At 57.0% G+C, this 21,019-nt stretch overlaps 2 protein-coding genes across 2 annotated transcripts in view; one reads left to right on the forward strand and one right to left on the reverse strand.

The window, feature by feature from the left end:
* Positions 1–19,592, forward strand: part of MAPK8IP1 (mitogen-activated protein kinase 8 interacting protein 1) — a 24,853-nt gene extending 5,261 nt beyond the window's left edge. The window contains exons 2-12 of the mRNA XM_064424712.1: positions 1,933–2,038; positions 9,385–9,618; positions 13,260–13,341; positions 13,871–14,743; positions 15,309–15,384; positions 15,791–15,963; positions 16,251–16,360; positions 16,484–16,603; positions 17,642–17,712; positions 18,038–18,136; positions 18,570–19,592. Coding sequence (XP_064280782.1) covers positions 1,933–2,038; positions 9,385–9,618; positions 13,260–13,341; positions 13,871–14,743; positions 15,309–15,384; positions 15,791–15,963; positions 16,251–16,360; positions 16,484–16,603; positions 17,642–17,712; positions 18,038–18,136; positions 18,570–18,642 — 2,017 coding nt within the window. The 3' untranslated portion in view covers positions 18,643–19,592. The remainder of the gene's footprint in view (positions 1–1,932; positions 2,039–9,384; positions 9,619–13,259; positions 13,342–13,870; positions 14,744–15,308; positions 15,385–15,790; positions 15,964–16,250; positions 16,361–16,483; positions 16,604–17,641; positions 17,713–18,037; positions 18,137–18,569) is intronic.
* On the reverse strand, positions 18,830–20,486 carry FREY1 (Frey regulator of sperm-oocyte fusion 1). Its single transcript, XM_064424733.1, has 3 exons — positions 20,324–20,486; positions 20,054–20,127; positions 18,830–19,951 (listed from the first exon to the last, which is right to left on the reverse strand). Exons 1-3 carry the CDS (start codon positions 20,389–20,391, stop codon positions 19,815–19,817), a joined length of 279 nt encoding a protein of 92 aa, XP_064280803.1. The 5' UTR covers positions 20,392–20,486; the 3' UTR covers positions 18,830–19,814.
* Between the last annotated feature and the right edge of the window lie 533 nt (positions 20,487–21,019).

Raw genomic sequence — 21,019 nt, forward strand, 5'->3', positions numbered from 1 at the left:
AGGGGAATGAGGGCAGCCCCTTGCTCCTGGGCACATCACCCTTCTCTGCGAGTGATGGCCACAGGACAGGAGCAAACTTGGCACGCAGCTGAGCCCAAAGTTTTGCTGGCTGCGCAGGGAGCTGCGTGACAGCCGGGCACCAGCGTGGCAGAAGGTGTCTGCACACCTCCTGCTGTGCCCAGCAGTGGCTGGCCCGGCAGTGCTGGGGAACCCGCTCAGCATCTCCCCATCCCCGAGAGCATGGGCAGGGCTGCCTGTCCCCATCCTGGAGTGGGGGGCACTGCCACCCTGTCAGGCTGCTCCTGCAGGGCCAGGGAGCCCTGGCAGCCCCTCGGCAGCGTTGTGCCCTGAGCAGACCCCGCAGTGCTCACTGCATGGCGGGTGGAGGCCCCGAGCATCAGCAACGGCTGATGTCCCACCCTGGCCACCCGTGTAACCGGAGAAGAAATCAATTTCTGCTTTGAAGGCTCATCATGAGCCTCCTGCTCCGCCTTGCCTCCCTTCCATGGGCAGCAGGAGGAGACAGGAAAGGGGGGGTCCAGTCATCCCACCCTGTGCTGAAGGCCGTGTCCTTGCATTCCTGTTGTGTCTTGCAGGGGCTGCCTCCATGGGTGTGGCTGTTCCCAGTTGTCTTCACCCCAGGAGCCCTCTACTAGTGAGGTCCTCGGAAACACAGAGGGAAGATGCTGCTTCACCTTTGGGCTTTTCCCTCTCCAGGAGCTGGGGCAGGGGAGATGTTACACCTCCATGCCACTGGGCTGGTGGCACTGCATGGGGGAGCCCCAAGATGTGAAAACAATGCTTAAAGTGAGAGTGGGAGCTCTGCAGGTCGCAAAGCACCATTCTCATTCTTTTCTCACTGCACTGCTGGGGACAAATCCAGAGAGGGGTGATGGACTTGGCACAGCCCTTTCACCCAAGTGTTTCCCAGCCAGAGGAGCTGGGAGCAAAGGGAAATGGTGGCAAGCAAAGCAATGTCCATGACCACTCCAGACAAAACTCAGGGGTCTGAGTAGGTTGGCCAAGGATTTTTGAATTGGGCTTTTTTATTTTCCCCTGTGGTAACGAATAAGTAAGAAGAGCATTGAGGTACCACCATGTTGAAATGTTTTAATGCTCAGAAGCCAGGAGCACCTCACCACTCCCCTGGGGCTCATCAGCACATTTTCAGCTGCTAAAAGGATCTCTCTTGTTTTGAAGGGGTGTAAGAAATCTATCTGTGTGTCTGGGGCTGACAGCCCTAAGGGACCCCTGAGGCTGTGCAGACCAGCTCAGCAGCACTGATGTTCACAGGGATGCCCACAGTCACCCTGGGGAGTGATTTTGGTGCAGAGGGAAATAGCTGCCCTCTCTTACTGCAGGCAGCTGGGCTGGGATATCCCTCCCAGCTGCAGCTCAGTGGCTGGTTCTGCCATGGCTGAGAGATTTGCCGTGCTTACAGGTTCTGTGGGTCTTGATGTGCTCACCTGTCCCAGCAGGTCCATACTCCAGCTGTGCCCTGGACACAGCCTTTCCACTTTGTGTAACCCTGGCCTTTGCCCTGTTGGGTGTCTGTGCCCAGCTGGGACAATCCCAAAGGCTCCCTGGGATGGTGTGAGCAGAACAAACCTCCTGTGGTGGGGCTGGCTGTTCTGTCTGTTCCATGTTCTCTCAGCCTGCATGTCCCTGCTGTCTTTGGTCAGGCAGGGACTGCTTTGGGGTGCACTCCTGCCTCCCAACAGTCATGGACCATGCCAAGCCCAGCCATTTGATGGGGACAGACCTATCCCCTCTGAGAAGAAGCTACCTTCCCAGTCTTTCTTCCTAGCAGAGACTGGGAGAGCCTCTCCTGGGGTGTCAGTGCTGCTCCCAGCGCACAGGCACCACAGCACCCTGCACCCTCCTGCCCACCACTGGGGCAGTGGGTGACCAGGCCATCTCCACTCCCTCCAGGCTCACCCATGACATCAGCCTTGAGGAATTTGAGGATGAAGACCTCTCTGAGATCACTGATGAGTGTGGAATCAGCCTGCACTGCAAGGAGAGCCTGACAACCCGGGTAAGCGTGATGGGGATGGGCAGAATGTGCCAGTGGGGCTGGCAGGACCATCAGCCCACATGCAGGACCACCAGATCCCCAGAGTGATGCTTTCTCAAGGAGCCCAGTGCCATGGCCCCCGTCCCCTCTGCTTGGCAGTGCCCTCTGCTCATTCCAGCACAGTGCAGTCCTTTCTGTACCAGCCAGACTCAAGGGACTCAATCTCAAAGCTGGTGCATTTTGGTTTCCACTGTGCTGTAGGGGTTGGAGTTTGTTCCTCAGGGATGAGCCCAAGGATTGGGGTGTAAATGGGGGGCATGCCCCCATTTGAGCAGGATGACCAGCGAGCATTTGGCACCTGACAAGCATTCTCAGGAATCAAGGACATTTGTAAGGTGTCACCAAAGGCCCCACCTGGGCTGTGCCTCCTGTCCCCACATGCATCCCTGGACCTGCGGATGCAGCTGGGCTGGCATGGTGAGAGCTGTCCTCTGCTCACCAAAGGTGTTCTCTCTGCTTGCTAGCTAGCTTTAGCTAGAGCCGTTCACAGGTCTTTAGGAGGCTGGAGACCTGGAGGTTCCTGAAACCTGGGTGGAGGAGGAAGCTCTAATGCCAGCAGGTGGAATAAAGATGGGAGCTGGGAAGCCTGTGCAGGTGCCACAGCTGGGTGTCCCATCCATCTTAGAGAGGCTCTCAAGAACCTGATGGGGTTCACACCATGGTTTGAACTTCCCTAGGAGGCCATGGGGGCAGAAATGTGGAGATAAATTGATAATTACATAGGATTTGGAAATATGCAGGGTGTTAAAGGAAAAGCCATGGCCTGAGCAGTCTCACATCACTCAAGGAATCACATACACACCACCTGAGACTTTTAGCTGCTGGGAGCAGAGTGTCTCTGTAGCAGGCAGCTCCAGTAAGCTGACAGGTGCCCTTTCGACCCCGCACTCAAACACACCCTCACTCTAAGGCTCACTCCTCCTCCTTCAAGCTCGACCCTGGGTTTCCTGTAGCAAAGTCCCTGGCTCAGATTTCATAAAAATAAATAGTTTAGTGGTACAGCACCAGGTCAGCTCAAGCTGGGTGCCTGTGGAGAGGGATCCTGAACAAAGAAACTCCTGGGCAATTATACCCATACAACTCATGCACCCACCCCTCAGACACTCTCCATGCACCCCTTGGTCCAGTGGTGGTTTTTGGTCTGGGGTCTTCTAACATCTTACTGGGTTCTTTCTCTGTGTCTGTGCAGGCAGGCCATACACTGTTCTTATCTTGTGGAGTTACAGCTTCTGCTGACAGCTGGAGTCTCCTTGTCTTCTGGTTTGTACTTCTGGTGCACCTGCTCACTGGCAGAGCATGGGGAAATAAAAAAGCCCTAGGCTTGGGATAAACACTATTCAGCAACAACCACAGCAGCATCAGTGTGTTATCAATGCTCCCCTCATAAGAAAGACAAAACACAGCACTGCACCAGCTACTAGGAAAATTGCTAGGAGAATTAACTCAATTCCAGCCAAAAACATCTCTAGGTGTAAATTCATAGCTTGTGTCCCAAGGCTTCAGGAGATCCAGCTACTGATGCTAGGCAAGTAAAGCTGAGCAAACTGCATACTGGAGCACGCAGTATTGTAACTCTGTGAGCCCTTTCTACTGAAAACTTACTTATTTAAGCTAAGAACTAATACCTCTCAACACAGAGTTTCTGCATTTTGTCAATGTGTTTCATGCTAAAGGATGCAAATGCTGGAGGAGCAGCCAAGTGGTTTGAGAATCATTCTGTCCCTCAGAGGAAATACTTCCTCTGCAAAACTGATAAAGACCCAGAGAGGACAGGAAAGGCACAAGAATTTGTCGCAGATTTAAAATTAGAAAGTGAATTTGTGTCGTTTGGAATTCCTCACTGCAGGCAGGACAGTACAGGCAGACCTCATCCTTGGGAGGTGCAGGTGTCTTGCTGTGCTCCTTGGTCTAATTCGTGACCTTCCCAGCAAAAATTTGTCTGTTCCCAGATATGAGAATGCTGCTGGATATCTCTGCTCCAGCTGCAGGCTCCTCCTGCTATAGGATGTGATGGCCAGACTTCCCTGGGACAGTCTGGGCTCATGGGCTGTGTGTGCTCAAGGGAGGAGGGATAATGCTGCAGGGAAAACCAAGGGCAAAGCCAGTGCTGGGCATCCGTGAGGGCACAGCCGCAGCCAGGGCCTGGCATTGGGAAGATGCTCCTGCCTGCAGTAGGTGAGGCAGACAGAGCCTGGGGGTGTGTTGCTGGGTTCGTCCCGTTACCCATCCCAGTTCCCCACTGCTGACAGCACCCCTGGGCTCAGGGCAGGATTTATTTTTTTTTTCTCTACAGATTGACAGCCCTTGGCTGAAGTTTGGCAGGGAGGGGAAGGGGCAGGGGGGACTTGCAGCTCAAGCGCTGCAGCCCTTCCTTGAGGGAAACCCAGTCTCTTTTACCCATTTGAAACAGTTTACTCAGGGGTTTCTGTATCCCTGTGCTGCAACACAGAGACCTGACCCTCAGCAGAGAGTTGGCTCAGGCTCTGGGAGCGAGCCCCATGCCTTCCCTGAGGACAGCTCAGAGCTGCTTTGCACAAATGTCCGGGTGCACTGAGAGTCTGCTGGAGTGGGAGGGGGAGGCGAGGCTGCCGTAGGGGAAGCAGTGAGTTATTCATAAACACAGCAAAGGAGGAAGCTTATCATGCTCAGAAAAGATGCCTGCTAAAAATACGTCCAAATGGTTTATATGGGACACGGAGGATTGCCCGAGGAGCAGAACCAAAAGTGGTGACAACAATGGCTGTGAGAGGGGCTTTTCAATCCCAAATGTTGAAGGCGAGAGCCAGGGAGCTTTCCAAGCTGATTGCCATCCAGAGCAAGCTGGGGGCGACAGGGTTGCGAGATCTGCCTGATGGAAGCAGCGAGGCCCGGAGGGAGCAGCGTGGCCGGGCCTGCGTGCGGCGCAGGGCCGCAGGTCAGAATGGCCGGCAGTTGGCATGGCCGACTGCATCGTGTGGGGCTGTCAGTGAGCTGGGAGCAGGGCAGCAGGGGCCGTGCTGCGCCCTGCCCATGGTGAGCACCCAGGGCCCCCGAGCAGCTGTGGCAGGGAGGTTGAGGGCCTGGCTCTGGTCACCCCTGCAGGGCCAGGCAGCGGTGGAAGCATGGCAGTGGAGCACGGGAGGTGAAAGCAAGCTGCTGGCTCAGAGTCACACCAGGGCACAGGGGCACGGGCAAGGGAGAGAGGATCTGGGGAGCACCGTGGGACACGGGGCTGGGTCACCCAGCTGCCCTGCTGTGAGTCTCTGGACAGGTGGGCACAGTCACCCAACAGCGAGCAGGGAAGCACTGAAAGGAGCAAGGGGGACAACCCTGCCTGAGGGCTGCGGAGGTGGCTGCTGGATGGGGACAATCCGTGACCTTGATGAAGTGGGGGGTCTAGGCAGAGCTGGTTGATGGCAAAACCTGTGGCAGTAACAGGCAGCTGGTGTGGAGGTCACAAACAGAGATGGGTTTTGGGGATTTTTTTTGGTCCCAGAAAAACAATGACCTCGTTATGGGCTATTTTAGCAGCTCTTCAGAAACAGTGGCTCAGACACACAGAAACTGCAAGGAGGAGCAGACTGGTGTTTGTGCAGGAGGGAACTCTCCACTGACAAGGACCACACCTGGTGGATGGGAGACAATGTTCTAAGAGTGAAGAATAATACCATGTGAGACTGAAAAGAACCTTAATTTCAACAAGAAGTCCCCGTGAATGAAATGAGAAGTGAGATAGGCTGAAGAGAGGCTCATAGGAGGAGCAGAGATGTCATTTGGGCTGTTGAATGGCAAGGCAGGAGGCCAGCTGGGAAGGAGCTGGGGCCACAAGGGCAAGGGACACCACCTCTACCTCACCAATGGCAGCAGTCAGGTATGTTGAGAGGATAGTTGCAACAAAAGCACCAGACTTGGGGTTTCGCCTTATTTTAGTGGCTTGGAAATCCAGGGTGACAAGATCTGGGTTTCAGCAAAATGGATCCCAGCAAACGGCCAGGCAGAGGTTAATAGAAGTTTAATGCCCGATCTGTTTTCCAGGAACTGTGGAAAACAGTTAATGCAGGAATGAAAAAAAAAAATTAAAAATAAATACCTCTCTTGGAAATACCTAAGAGCATGAGAACAAGTGCCCAAAGGGAAAAGAGCCGATGAAGGGCTGTTTCAGACCTTTTTATGCAGAGCCTTCGTGGGTCTGCATGAAAAGGTCTGAAACAGCCACAAAGATACAGATATGTGGAGGAAAAAAACAGGTTTTTTGGCATAATAATATTGCTGGGAATGCCAGAGGCTTTTTCTTGATGTTGAGCACCACTGATCCAAGTGTGCTGCTGCTGGCAGCTGCTCCCAGAAGGCCAGCGGGACCCACTGCAAAGAGGGAAGCAGCTGCCATGAGCCTGCCATCCAGGGACTGGTGAGGAACTGGATGTGGGGGCTGGGAGCAAAGGACAGGGCAGCAAGGTGGCTGCTGGCTCCGTGCAGCTTTTCACAGGCTGTCCCATGAAGCTGCCTCTGTGGTCCATGGCCAGCTGTGGCTGTGCCAGGCGGGGGGCAGAGAGGCGTCTCCTGGCGCTGTGAAGCCAGCCGGTGGCGGGGAGAAGGGGCAGAGTTGTGCCTTCTGCTCTGCAAGTCCCCCTCGCTTCCCTGCGCTCACAAAATGCTTTCCCCAGCTGAAGGTTTTGCTACTCCTCTAACAGTGAAGGCGGTGAGAGTAGGGCAGCAGGGAAGACTTGCATCAGTCAAGAGACATTTTGTGTATCACCCCACTCCTCTTGTTCCCTTTGCTAGGGAAGTGAGCAGCTTCCTCAGGTGGGCAGCATCCCCCACACATGGGATTCCTCAGTGATCCCAGTACCTCTCAGTTGCAGCAGGGCTCATTCTGCTCCAGCCCCCTGGAACCATGGATCACAGCATTGGCACTGTCAGAGACACCAGTTTCTGGACACTGGGACTTTTTGCCATTGTGACAGCACCGTGCAGGTGGGAGGTAGGATCAGCATGAGCGCACCAGCATCATATCAGTCCCAGGGACAGGTCTGTAAGGAAGCACAAACGTCCCTGTGACTGCACTGGGGATGAGGTGTGCATCTTGTGTTTATCCTGCCACAAGATTTGGGCACTGGTACTGCTCTCCCACAGGGCAAAGGGACTTTGGGGAAGTCACCTCACCATTGCATCTGTGCTGAGACATGAGCATGCTCAAGCTGACCTTAAGTGACATTAATTTGTTCCTGGAGAGCTCCCGAGGCAGCCTGTTCTGGTGGGCAGTATCCTTGCAGTTAGAAAGGCTTCCCAATGTCTAGTCCCTGCCCTTGCTTTGCAGCTCACTGCAGGTCTCACTCACATGGTAAGGTGATTGATTTCTGTGTGGTTTCAAAATCACTTTGTTGAGCTACAGGCCATAAATAATACCTGCAGTGGCTATAGTTTCCCCCGAGTTTTTGAACCTGGAATGCTGCACCCCTGCTAGGGTGCCCTTTTCTTCAGAATGACAGTGATTTGCTTTTCTGCATCCTTCCGGGTATTTTCCCTCTGTGAGTTTTCCAAGTGATTGCTACAGCTACAGGATTATGGAAGCAGCATTATTAGCAGTCTAGGTTGAATGTCACCAGCTGACTCCAATACACCCACTTTGGCTAGGTATAATCTATGCAGCTGGCTTTTCCCTCCAGTTCTTTCCCCGTGCCTTGGTTTCATTGTTAAAATCCATGTCATTTGTCACAGACAGAAATGCAGAACTTGTAGCATGAAGGCTAAGGCTTAAAACAAGAGATTTAAATGTTTGAAGCTTCAAGAGGACAAGTATTGGTGGCAGTGCTTCTCCAGTTGCTCACCCACTACAGGACTTTAGCAAGGACACTGGGGAAATGAGTCCCATGAGAGGGTTTGTACTGTGCCTGCAGCAGGCAGAGCCCTGCCTGTGCTGGCTTTTGTCTGAGTTCAGGAGCTGGTAGCAGCAAGAGCTCTTGGAGCAGCTGCCAGAGCTGCTGGGGCTGTTTCCTCTCTCATGACTCAAGGGGCATCCTCCATTCAGCTGGAGACATGGATAGTATTCAGCTGCAAAATCCCACCCTTCCCCATCTCTGCCTGCTGAGGAGTCACCACAAGCAGCTGATAACACAGGCAAGTCAACTCCACGATGCCAAGCTGCTGCCTTTATTTCTGGCTGCAGCAACTTGTGCATGTGTGAGCTGCAGTTAATGCAAGGAGGGGGCCTTGGGAAGGCACCCACGGACCTTCAAACACACACAGAGGTGACATTGGTGCCTCTTTGCCCAGCAACATAGCCACAAGGAGTGGGTCCAGCCAGGGTGGTGGGATGGGACACCTGCTCCTCAAAGTCCCCACAGGCCACAGTGGCCGCCCTGCTCCAAAAGGGCACAGGGGAAAAACGGGAGCTGCCTCCAGCCAGAGCACAGCCAGCATCAGCAAGTGACTGGAGATCCAGTGCCGGGCATCCTTCCATATGGCCTCAGGTCTGATATATGCAAACGCATGCAAGGAGTGGGCAGAGAAAGCTTGTCAATGAGTAAGACAAGGGGGAAGGAGCTGCTGGTCCAAGTGGGCATTGCAGGGAAGGAGGAGCCTGACTCCTTTCAGAGGTGTGCAGTGAAATTTTCAACCCCGTAGAGAGAAAAAGCAGTAGTAGTAGTAATGCAGTACATGGGGCCAGCACGGTGGTGGGTTCTCCACCTGTGAGGAAGTTCAGGGGTGATGGACAAGACCCCAAGTGACCTGCTGCAGGCAGGGGGTAGACAAAGTCTGATCAAACTGATTACATGCTTGTATGAGTCCCACCTGCCAGGACAGGAGGAAGAAAGGGCACAGTGTACCTTGGAAGGAAGAATCATGGGGCAGCCCAGGCTGGAAAGGACCTCAAAGCATCACCGGGCCAAACCCTGTGTGGGAAAGGGAGTCTGGGTGAGACGATCTGGCACACTCTCTAGTGGCGTCTTGAAAATCTCCAGCGATGAGGACTCTACCATTTCCCTGGGGAGGTTGTTCTGCGGAATGGTTGTTCTCACTGTAAAAAATGTCCTTGTTATGTCGAGATGAAAGCTGGGTGTGCACGTTTGCGTGCTTCGCAGTGAGTGTGACGGCTGCATGTACCTGCAGACAGACACCTGCCGGGAATAAGCCCCATCACTAAGGGACAAGGATGCTGCCCGCACCTGCCTGGGGAGGGGGCGCGGGGCTGCGCGGCTCCGGGAATAACATCGCTGCCCCTTTAAAAGGCAGCGGCCGCGGGTGGCAGCGGCGGCCGCGGCCCCGTGCCCGGCCCCGCGGGAGGCCCGTCCCGCCGTGTGGCCTGATCGCGGCGCTAATCCCGGCAGGGCCATGTGAGCCGGGCGGGCGGCGCGGCCCGGGCGGCGGGCGGCGGGGAGGCCAGCCGGCTGCAGGCCGAGATGCTCCAGCTCGACCTCATCGACGCGGCGGGGGACACGCCGGCCGAGGAGCAGACGGCGCCCGAGCCGCTGCAGAAAGACCCCCCGGCCGGGACCACCGAAGTGTACAGGCCGAAGAGACCCACAACCCTCAACCTCTTCCCGCAGGTGCCTCGCAGCCAGGTGAGGCGGGAGGGGGGGCTCAGGGCGGTGGGTGGTGCGGGGGAGGAGGAGGAGGAGGAGGAAGGATGCTCCCGCCGTCTGCCGGGAGCTTTGTCTCGGGCGGATGGAGGGAGGGGGTGGGATGGAAGGGGATGGTGGGCTCGGCTGGAGGGGTGGCGGGGCTCGGCACCGCGGCAGCCGCCCCCGCCATCCCGGGTCCCTTCTCCCGGCCGCTCCGTTCCGGGGCAGCGCAGGCCGAGCCCGAGGGAGCGATCTGCGGGCCCGGGGGTGCCCGGTGCCGGGGGCCTGAGCACGCCCCGGCCGCCCGCCCCTGCGCACCGCCGAGCATCCCAGCACGGCGCTCGGCGGGCGTTCTTTGAGGGGCTGAGGCCTCGGGTGGGTCCTGCTTTCATCTCTGGTGCCGGGGTGGAGAGGGAGCACGCCAGGAATAGTGTCGGGAGTGAGATGTGCCCCATCAGGGCCCGGGTGGCCTGGCAGAGAGCCGTGCGGCAGGGGCAGGGTGGGAGCTGTGAAGAGCTCCCGTGGGATGGGGAGCAAACGGGGCAGGGATACCGAACGTGAATGAGCCATCGCGGAACGGGGCACCACAGCACGGACTGGCGAGCCCAGGGCCGGCACCAGCAGCTGGCTGGGCTCCAGCGGCCGCGGGTTGGGGCAGCACCAGCTCTGGGGCAGGCTGGTGACACCAGGTGCCCCATGCCTGGCAGTGGGGACATGGTGGCCTCAGCTTCTGAGCGGTGGTGCCTGGCAAGAGAAGCATTAATGTCAGAACCCCGTACAAAATCTGAGAGACCGAAAAGCAACGCCCAAAATGGTGGCCAGGAGAACAAGGGGGTACTGTTGTCTCACTCACGCTCAGATTTTGTAAAGATTTTGGATGGTTTTAGCCAAGACTGCCTGCCCCACACAGCCATGGTGTCACTGTCACCCCTGGAATGGATGATGTTTTGGTGCCCTGCATCCTGACCCCCGAGGCGGCGGCTGGAGTCTCTTTGCTCTGCCGCTTCTGCAAACTTCACAAGCCCACGCAAAGTGCACAACGTGCAGGGCTATTTTTGCCGCCCTCCTCCATTCAGCTCTGCCTTCTGCCAAGTAGGAGGATTTTCGTCGTGGTGACGTTCAGCCGAGGAGCATGAAGTGAGAGGCAGGTGTCCCCGTGGGTGACAGATGGGGAGTAGTCAGAGCTGGGTGTCACCAGCCCAGCACCGGCAGCTGATGCCAGCTCTCTGCCTGAGGCCATGGGTGGGAGGAGGAGGAGGAAGGCACAGAGCCAAGGATAGGCGCCCGCAGGCAGCTGGCACCGGGGACAAAGGCAGCAGGGCTGGGGAGGAGTGGGGGAGCTCCACTGAGCATAATGGACAAGGGGACAGCAGCAGCCTTGTCCCACCCTGTGCAGGGACCACGAGCAGCAAGTGGTGTGTGGCAGCCACATCCAGCTGGGGAGCAGCAGGGCCTTCTCCCAGACACTCAGTCCCAACCCCAGTGTCCGGGGGTGGGAGCAGGCGTCCAGAGAGGGATGGGGGTGGGGGGAATTGCAGAGATGGTAGGCTGGGGAGGGGAAGCTGATGGTCCCTTTGCAAGGAGATGGTGAGGCTGTGGAGCTCACTGTGAGGTGTGGGCACAGCTGAGCTGAAGACATGGGGAATGGGAGAGGGGGCTTTGCTGCAGCTGGCAGTGGGAGCCTGGAGCCAGCAGGGATGGTGGCACAGGACTATGGCATGGCTGCCAGGTAGGATAGTGCTCTTGGTAAGATCTAGTGAGAAGCTGGCTGTAAGGTGCTTGGGGTTCCTGTTCTGGATGCCTACCTCTGGCCAGAGGCACTTTCTCCCTCTGTCTGTGTGGTGCCCTGAGAACACAGGGTGCAGGGCATCCCTTGGGGACCAGCCTGTCCCCAGTCTGTCTCCACTTGTGTGAGACACTGCATCCCCTTGACCTGCCCAGCTCCCTTCTCCTACAAATAGTCAGAAGAGGGACCATAGCCATGCATCCTCTCTTGAATGCCCATTTGGGGCACCAGGCATTCTGCCAGACAGGGTGTTCACAAAGCAAAGCGTCATCCCAGCCTCTGCTCTTGTGGGGCCAGGATCCAGTCTGGTGATGTCTCAGTTGCTGCTGGGCACTCTATGATCATCATCCCAGGCAGGTGGCCTGGAAATGGTGAGAGGAACATCCCCAGCTCCCCAGAGGGCAAGAGGCAGCTATTGTGACTGTCTAGGTTCATCCTCTAAGACACTGTGAATGCCTCTCCACCCTGCAGGGCATTACAGACCCCTGCATGCTCTGGCCCTGTGGCATGGCTGGGCTCAGTGGGCTGTGCCGGCTGCATTGCTGCCTTCTTTCCCAGTCCAGGCAGCCAGGCTGGCTTGTGTGTGCTGGCCCTGTGGCACTCTGCACGCAGAGGCCATTGTTGTGACAGCTTGCCTGGCCCACATCCCGGCCCATGGTGTCCCTGGGAAAGGCTAGCAGGGACGTGCTGTTATTTGCCTTGGCACAGGCGAGACTCATGAGGGCCGTGGTGGGAGGTTGCCAAAGCTCTGTGAAGGGGGTCTCTCCCTCCCCACATGGAGGCAGGGATCTGGCAGGCATGGTTCAGCAGTGTGTGACAGGATGGAATTTTGGGGCAAAGGCTTCCTTCATGTCAGTGAAGAGGCAAAGTAAGGACAGGGCAGCTCCTGTGCTGCTGGGAACAGCTGCGGGCTGGTGATAAGGCCGTGAGAAAATCCAGGGAGTCCCAGCGGGGCTTTGGTACTTAAGCAAGACCTAACAGTGCAAAGTGCTGCAGCTGGGGCAGAAACATTTAGTGCCCATAGGAGGGGCTGAGAGCGTGTAGCCGGGGACAGCCTGGGGATGGACAAGGGTTGGCACTGCACCAGGCAGGATGCCACATCCTGTGGGGGCAGGCAGGGAGGATTTGTCCCCCCTCTGCAGGAGGGCCCTCATTAGAGGGGACTCGGTGCCCTTTGCTCCCTGGGTGTTGCAGTGAGGCTGAGCATGTGTTCCCTTGTGCCACCCAGGGCTGGGCAGGCAGGGCACAGCACCCACAGAAACTTGCCCAGGCATGGGCAATATGGATGGCCTGATCCTGCCTCTCCTCTCACGCTGCTCGGATTGACATCTGCTAGTGAGCTGTGTATGTGTAGGTTTGCATACATGCACACTATCAGTGAATGTCCCTGTGTATACCCAATACAGATGTCTCCAGAGGCAGGCATTAATCTATCCAGTAGCTGGCTTCTAGCTGAGCAGCAGCACAACACCTGGTCCTTGGGATTTCCCCCATTCCATTCAGCTGGGTGGTTTGAAGGTAGGCAGGGCTGGCAGAATGGGAGCAAAGCATGCAGGCAGGCTCAGGTCTTGATTTTTTTTTTGTCTTGGGACTGTCCAGCTGTGGGCTTCTGCAGCTGAGTTTCCCTTGGTGGGGGAATGCAGCCCAGCTGGCTCCGTGCCCACCCTGCTTCAGCATCGTGCCAGCTCTTGCAGCATCAGCATGGTGAGATCTGGGGCTGGTGGTCTCCCCGAGCATCATGTGCCCCAGCATGCCCAGCTGAGCGGGGTGCTCTGGGCCCAGGGAGGAATGGGTGCTGCCATGCCACATGCTGTTTACTGTTCAGGCTATAAGACAGCTTTGTTCTTCTCCTCAGGACACTCTGAATAACAACTCTCTGGGGAAAAAGCACAGTTGGCAGGAGCGGGTGTCCCGGTCGTCGTCCCCTCTGAAAACGGGTGAGTTCTCAGGCTTTTGGCCAGGGTCAGCTCCTTGCACCCTTTCATGGTGCTCAGGAGCCTGAGGCAAGTGGTGCTGGAGCAGGAGGCTGGGGAAAACATACCACATGGATGCAGGCTGCATGTCTGTCTTGCTCTCTACAATTACCTGAAAAGAGACTGTTAGTGAGCTGGGAGTTGCTCTCTTCTCCCAAGTAGCACAGAGTAGGACAAGAGGAAGCAGCCTCAAGTTACACCAGGGAAGTCTAGGTTGGATATTAGAAAAAATTTCTTCGTTGAAATGTTGAACAAGCATTGGAACAGGGAAGTGCTGGAATCACTGTCCCCGAAGTGTGGAAAATTGTGTAGATGTGGTGCTTAGAGTCATGGTTTAGTGGTGGACTTGGCAGTGTTAGTGCTTAGACTCGAGAATCTTAGAGGTTTTTTCCAACTTAAGTGATTCTGTGAGTCTGGGTGGCATCCCTGGACACCTTCCCTGTCAGGGAGCATTCCTCGTGTGACTGTCTACGCTGCTCTGCTCTCCCTACAGGTGAGCAGACCCCTCCCCACGACCACGTTTGCCTGAGTGATGAGGTCAATCACCAAAACAGCACAACCTCCACCAAAGACCGGGGCACATCCACGGAGAGCCCGTGCCGGCGCACAGCAGCCACACAGATGGCCCCAGCCTGCGTTGCCTCGTCCCGGCCGCCCGAGAAGCACCAGGCCAGCAGCCGGGCCCCACCACACGGTGCCAGCGTCGTGGTGGTAACGAGGGGCCCCGAGGCCCACCGGGACCGCATCCGCTACCAGACGGATGTGAGGCTGGAGGCCACGGAGGAGATCTACCTGACGCCCGTGCAGAAGAACTCGGACCCCCTGGAGACTGACAAGCCGTTCCTGTCTCAGTCCAGTGAGAACCGCATGTCCATCAGCTCTGACATTGACACCTCCGGCTATTCGGCCCTGGCAGGGAAAACCAACCCCTCCATCAGCGAGGAGGATGAGGTGCTGGACTACATGTCCTCCCCCGACAAGACAAACCTGCCCAGGGCCTCCTGTGGTGGCGGGAGCGGTGGCTCCCGGCCAGGGCACAACCTTCAGCGAGCCTCTGTGAGTTCGGACACCAGTGCCCTCTCCTATGACTCTGTCAAATACACACTGGTGGTGGATGAGAACGTGCAGCTGGAGCTGGTCAGCCTCAAGCAGTGCTACTCAGGCTACAGTGATGAGAGCGACTCGGCCACAGTCTACGACAACTGCATCTCTTCACCCTACGAGTCGGCCATTGGCGAGGAGTATGAGGAGGATGCGCTGAAGCGTGACTCAGTCTGCCTCTCTGAGGACTCCACCCCCGAGGCAGACATCCACTTCTCCAAGAAGTTCCTCAATGTCTTCATGAGTGGTCGGGCACGCTCCTCCAGTGAGTGCTGGGCACTGGGGGAAGGTGGGCTGGTGGCTGCCTGCCTCGGCAGCCCTGCCTGTCTCTGGTACATGCTCAGGAGACAGGAAGCCACCAGCAGACATCAGCCCCAGTTCTGCTTGCTGCAGCCTGTGGCTTTGTCCCTGGTGGTCCAGGAGGCATGGTGGGGCTTGGAAAAACATCGTGTCAGGTGGGGGTGGCAGTAGGTGTTTGAGGCTGCATTGAGCTCACAGGGGGCCATCATATTCCTGTCATGCCACACTCCTCTCCAAGCCCAGAAGAGCACTGTTGGCATGCTCCAGCAGGCAGGGTCTCCCATGGTGTGGCTGGTCCCATGCTGGTGTCACAGCTGTTTGTGTTGGCGCAGGGAGGCCTTGTTCCCAGCAGGACTGATGGGCACCAGCGCAGCAGCTCCAGCCATGTCTCTCTCCTGTGGCATCACCTGGCTTTGTCTTGGATGAGCCATCCTGCAGGAGCCTCAGCAGATGGCCTGGCCCATGTCCTTCTCTTGGCTGTGATGCTGATCCCTCAGTGCTGACATGTCCTCCTCTGCCTTTGTCCCCAGGTGCCGAGTCCTTTGGGTTGTTCTCCTGCATGATCAACGGGGAGGAGCAGGAGCAGACTCACCGTGCTGTCTTTAGGTGAGCTTGCAGGCACACACAGTGTCCCCAGCCTCTATCAGGGGCAAGCTGGTGCTGCACTCGCACCAAGGTGGAGCCAGCACAAACTCCAGTGTTTCTGGTGTGGGAAGCCCTGGGGAACAAACCTGTAGCTCATGCCCTGCCCAGGAGCAACACTTGCCCAGGCTGCTGCATGGGCAAGGCCTCTGAGGAGCAGCTTGGGTGGTGCCATAGGGGATACCCTTGCATTAGGTGTCAGGATGCTGCTGCCTGTTGAGCCCAAACCTCCTCCAGTGCTTTATATAGCATGCCAGGTCCCCATGGCTACCAGGGCAGTGTCTGGGCTGGTGGTGGCTGCCCCAGCAGTGTGCCAGTGAGAAGGCCACCACACTGCTAGCCAGCCAGCTGCTAGTGCCCCTCTGCCCAGGTTTGTGCCTCGCCACGCGGACGAGCTGGAGCTGGAGGTGGATGATCCTCTGCTGGTGGAGGTGCAGGCAGAAGATTATTGGTATGAGGCCTACAACATGCGCACAGGAGATCGGGGCATCTTCCCTGCCTACTATGCCATTGAAGTCACCAAGGACCCAGACCATGTAACAGGTATCAAGCCTCTGTGTGCAGCCTGCTGAGGTCCCCAGCTTGCACCACATCCTCCCTGCTGAGCAGTCTGGTGCTGAGCAGGGGGCAGGGGGGAGGACCAAAATGGGCATTCAGCAGGGAGCAATGAGCAGGTTCTGCTGTGATACTGGGAGTTGGTAGCTGGTGTTGATGGAAGCTTTTCCTGGGCAGGGAAAAGCACAGGGGTGGGAAGGTGGAGAGGGGAGGTGGAGCTTAGCCCACATAGCTGGTCACCAGAGATGATCCCTGCCATGTGCTCTCTCTTCCAGCTCTGGCCAAGAGTAGTGACTGGGTGGACCAGTTTCGGGTGAAGTTCCTTGGCTCTGTGCAGGTTCCCTACCACAAGGGCAATGATGTGCTCTGTGCGGCCATGCAGAAGGTAGTGTCCCACTCCATCCCAGGGAGGAGGAGTGCCTGCTCCATCTGGCAGCAGGGCAGAGCCTCAGTGGGGAATCATCATCCCTGCTCACAAGCCCCACGGCTTTGTCTCTCTGTGCTGCAGATTGCCACCACGCGCCGCCTCACTGTGCACTTTAACCCGCCCTCCAGCTGCGTCCTGGAGATCAGCGTGCGCGGGGTCAAGATTGCTGTGAAAGCTGACGACTCCAAGGAGCACAGCAAGGTAGAGCCCCCTCCCTGCTCATCTCATCCCTCCCCTGATTGCTGCTCTTGACTGGCTCGTGCCCTCTGTGCTACGGGCCATGATTGCATATCAGAATTAAGGGTTTCCACTCCATGTCTGAGCGTGTGAGAAACACCATTGTCAGCGGTTTAGGCCCACCATTGAGGTCTCCCTTGCCTCACAAGGCCCCAGCTCTGGGCAGTACTGCCAGCTGATGCTCTCACAGCTGCCAGGCATGTCACTGCACTGGGATGCTGTGAGCTGAGCCCTACCCGGTAATCTGTCAGCTGCTTCTAAACCTTTCTGCTGCTATTTTCAGTGGTGTCCTCCAGATCTGCCCTGTAATCTCTTTATCTGGCAAGGGCAGGCTGCTGATTAGCATTCTGCATAAGTAGCCTAGTAAAGCACATTGGGATGCTGAGCAGAGGAAAGTGAGGGCTTTGCAGCAAGCTGTTGGGAAACCTCCCTTCCAGCTGAGGGATAGGAGTAGCTCATGGCTCAGAGTGCTGTGATGGAGCTGGGGTGAGGTTTCTACAAATCTTGTCTATATTCAGAGGATGCCATCAACTTAGCTGCACTTTAGACATGTATAAATAATTTTTCATTTCTGGCTGGACCCTTTGACACCCAGGCTTCAATTGACTTGTTTAGTTCTAAGTTATCTATTAATCTTCTATGTACTAGTGTTTCTGGGAGCCTTTTTGGTGAAGAAGGAGGGCTGTGTGTGCTGGTGAACAGCAGCACTGACTCTAGCCTGAGTACAGTCTGACTCAGGGTCTCCAGGGAAATCCTGCAGGAGCTACTGGCGGTAAAGGCAGCTGAGGTGAGAGCCAGCAGGGCTGCCTGGAAAAGCTCCCTTTGTTCAGATGCTTGGAACAATCCTGAAACTGCTGCTGATAGCAGCCCAGGATTAGTCTCCAATTAATTTCACTCCTCAGTCTCCAAGTGCTATTTCCAGTGGCCAGAGACCAGCTGCACTGCAGGGTGTGGGGAGAAAAGCTCTGACAGGTCCCCTGTCTCTCTCTCTCTCTCCCCCAGGTAAACAAGTGTAGCCATTTTTTCCAGCTGAAGAACATTTCCTTTTGTGGGTACCATCCAAAGAACAACAAGTGAGTAGCAGGAAGTGTAGTGCAGCTCTCAACACCAGTAGCTCAGCAGCGAGGCTTTGCTGCCTTCCTGTTCCCTGGGGATAGCATGGCTGGGGCTAGGAAGGGAAGAGGTTTCTCAGAGCCCTGGTTTGGAGGACTCCCTGTGAGCCCAGTGCGGCAGCTCTGGACATGGGCTGTGGCGTGACCCTGGGGTGGCCACCAGGATTTATCAGGGGGGTTTAAGGTCCCAAATCCCTATGCTTAAGGGTGGGTACACCTCAGAGGTGCTGGGGTACCTGTGCCTGCTGGTCTGCTGGTGCAGTCACATCACTTTCTTTGCCCCCAGATATTTTGGGTTTATCACCAAGCACCCTGCTGACCACAGATTTGCCTGTCATGTCTTCGTCTCGGAGGAGTCCACGAAGCCACTGGCGGAGTCTGTAGGGTGAGTCCTGGCTGGGCAGAGGAGGCTGGCTCATAAAGGGCAGGAGGAACAAGACAGCCAGGCTGAATCCTGCCATCTCCCCCTACATGTGGGGCTTGGACCTGGCCCCAGGCTGGCACCTCTTCCTCAAGTGAGATGCTTGGCTTGAGAGTCAGGGCTAACAGGGCTATGGGCATCATATTCCTGACAGTACTGGAACAAGTCCCAGTGCAGGGCTGGGCAGGCAGATGGCTGAAAGTGATGCACTGTGCAGGGAATCAGAGCAAGGATGGAGACCCTGTGGCTCTGATGGCAGCTCTGAGGCTAATGCAGAAGAGGTCAGGCCTGGGGGGGTCAAACAGGCCACAGGGAGTGAGGGTCAGGATGGAAACAAGTATCTATAATTGCCCTGTCGGGGGGCTGCTGCTAAGCTTTGCCTGGTGCTGTGTTGCAGGAGGGCTTTTCAGCAATTCTACAAGGAGTATGTGGAGTACACGTGCCCCACAGAGGACATCTACCTGGAGTAGGGGCTGGCACAGGCACCTCCTGCACAGCCAGGGCTGCAGTCTCGCCCCTTCCCCGTGTCGTGCATGGACAAGAGCTGCTTTGAGCCTGGAGGAGGAGCGGGCCCGGGGCAGGGCTCCCCGGGGCACGGAGCGCCGCCTCTTGTCGTGACTCCCCTTCCTCGGGCTGGGGGGACGGGAGGGGGGAGGGCTGGACAAATTGTGTTTATTGTACAAAATACTCTTAGTTTATTCTACTGGAGAAGCACCCGCTGGGTGCCCTGCTTGTGAGCAGTTGGTGGGGGGCAGTAGTGTGCTCGTGCCCTTTCCAGCTGCAGGCTGGGGTGACAGCATCTCCTCCTTGTGACCATGGCACAGCTTCCTGTCACATCCATCTGGGGTGACTTTTAATTGCAGGGGCAGAGTCAGTCTCTTGCAGTATGATGACACAGCAGCTACAGAAAACAAGACCCACATGCTGGCTCCTGCCTGGGAGATGGGATCACCTCCCTGCCAAGCCCTGGGGAGATGGCTGCTGGGCAGAGGTGGTAGAGGAAGCCCCAGTATCCCCTCTACCAGATCCAGAATGAGATGAGACAGCTTTCCCCTGCCTCTGTCCCCATCCCTACCTCTTCCATCCTGTATCCATGCCCTGGGGAGAGAGAAAAATTGCCCTCATACCTCCCTGCAGTAACTATACCCTTGGGAGGGAAGCCTTTCTCTGCCCCTTTCCCCTCTCCCCCAAGCTGCAGGTGGCAGAGGCAGGGCAGGGGCACCCCAGCTCAGTGGGGCTCAGCCCCTGCACAAAGCTGGATGTCTGCCTGAAGTGGGACAGGGAAGGGCTAAAGGCCGCAGGGAGCCGTGCGAAGCACCAGGGAGGTGGAAGAGCTCTCCGGTCCCTGCAGCCAGTGATCTCTGTGCTTCAGCTGGATCTGCTGTGATGGCAACAACTATTAAATATGATGGTTCCTGGAGCGGAGCTACTGTGGTGTTTGTTTCCCACTGCAAGAGGGTTGGACCCTGGCTTCTTCTTTCCCTTGGGACCCCAAGAGGAGCTGGAGCTTTTCAGTATTGGTCCAAGAGCCCTGGCTGCAGTCCTGGGAGTCCACAGATCATATGATGACCCAAAGGGACTTCTGGCAGGTTCTGCCCCAGCCCTCACCTGCTGGGCTGTGGCAGGCACGGGGCACACTGGCTCACAGGCGCCCGTCCTCGTAGTACTCCAGCAGGTCCAGGCCGTCGCGCTTGCTTTTGCGAGCTCTGCGCAGCTCCGCCGGCCGCCGCGGGGCCGCCCGCGTTCCGAAGCGAGGCTGCTTGGGTCTGATGCCGTAATCTGCGGGTGCAGCAGGGGCTGGGCTCAGCTCCGGGACAGCCACCCAGCTGGAGGGGTGAGTGCATGGAAAGGGGCTTCAGAGGGGCGAGGAGAGCACTGTACCATCCACCAGGCCGAAGTGCTTCTGTGGCAGCTCCAGGGGAGCAGTGAAATCCTCAGGAACTGAGTAGCTGTTCCTACAGAGGAAAACAAAGGCCAGGAGTGAGCCAAGGTCCTACAGCACTTACCCAGTCTGGCACAAGGGCTCCCACGTGCTGCATCTTCCACTCAGTCTGGCCAGCTCTTGAGGCCTGGTGCCACAAGTCCCAGCCCCTGTCAGGGCCCCTGCAGGCACCAGGGCAGGGAGGAGGAGAAGGAGGGAAGTGCCATCACCTCTGGTGCACAGGCTGTGGGAGGGCAGCCCCCAGCAGCAGGGCGAGGAGCAGCAGGCAGCACAGCATGGTGCACACTGACCGGTTCCACTGGTTCCGCAGCAAGGTCACAGAGGAGCCACCCTGGTTGCCCAGGACACCTACTGGGTGGGGCAGGGGACGTGGCCCCTCCCAGGTACTGCTGCTGTCCCTTCCTAGCTTGTCCCCTTCAGGTCCTGGGCTGCCTCTGCCCAGGCCCTGGCAGCTGCTGAGCCTTTGTAGGGACACGCACTACATGTGCGTGTCCCTACATGTAGTCAGAGCTCCAGAGCTGTCTCTGTCCCTCAGCACCTGCTTGTGCCTTCCTCTCAAACCCTCCAAAAGCAGACCCTTGCATCTCATCTCAGTACCACTCTGTCCCAGGACACACTTCAGCATCTTCCTCTGCTACAAGACTGAGCAAAGGCAGCACAGTTCCTTGGTCAGGGCTTTTCTGAATTGCTGTAACCACGGTGCAGGGCCTTGCCAGCTGAGGTGGCAAAACAGACCCCTCACACCTCCAAAGGCCTGTTGTCCCCAGCTGTGGTGGCCCATGAGGAATGTGTGTGTGGGACTACATTTCCAATGCTGGGTGCTGAGGCAAGAAGTCTCTGACCCCTGCAGCCTGAGAATCCCTCAGGGATGGCTCAGGTAGGAATGTTTGATACCCACTTGGCGC

Source organism: Passer domesticus, chromosome 6 (assembly GCF_036417665.1).
Source record: "Passer domesticus isolate bPasDom1 chromosome 6, bPasDom1.hap1, whole genome shotgun sequence".
NCBI classification, from domain to species: domain Eukaryota; kingdom Metazoa; phylum Chordata; class Aves; order Passeriformes; family Passeridae; genus Passer; species Passer domesticus.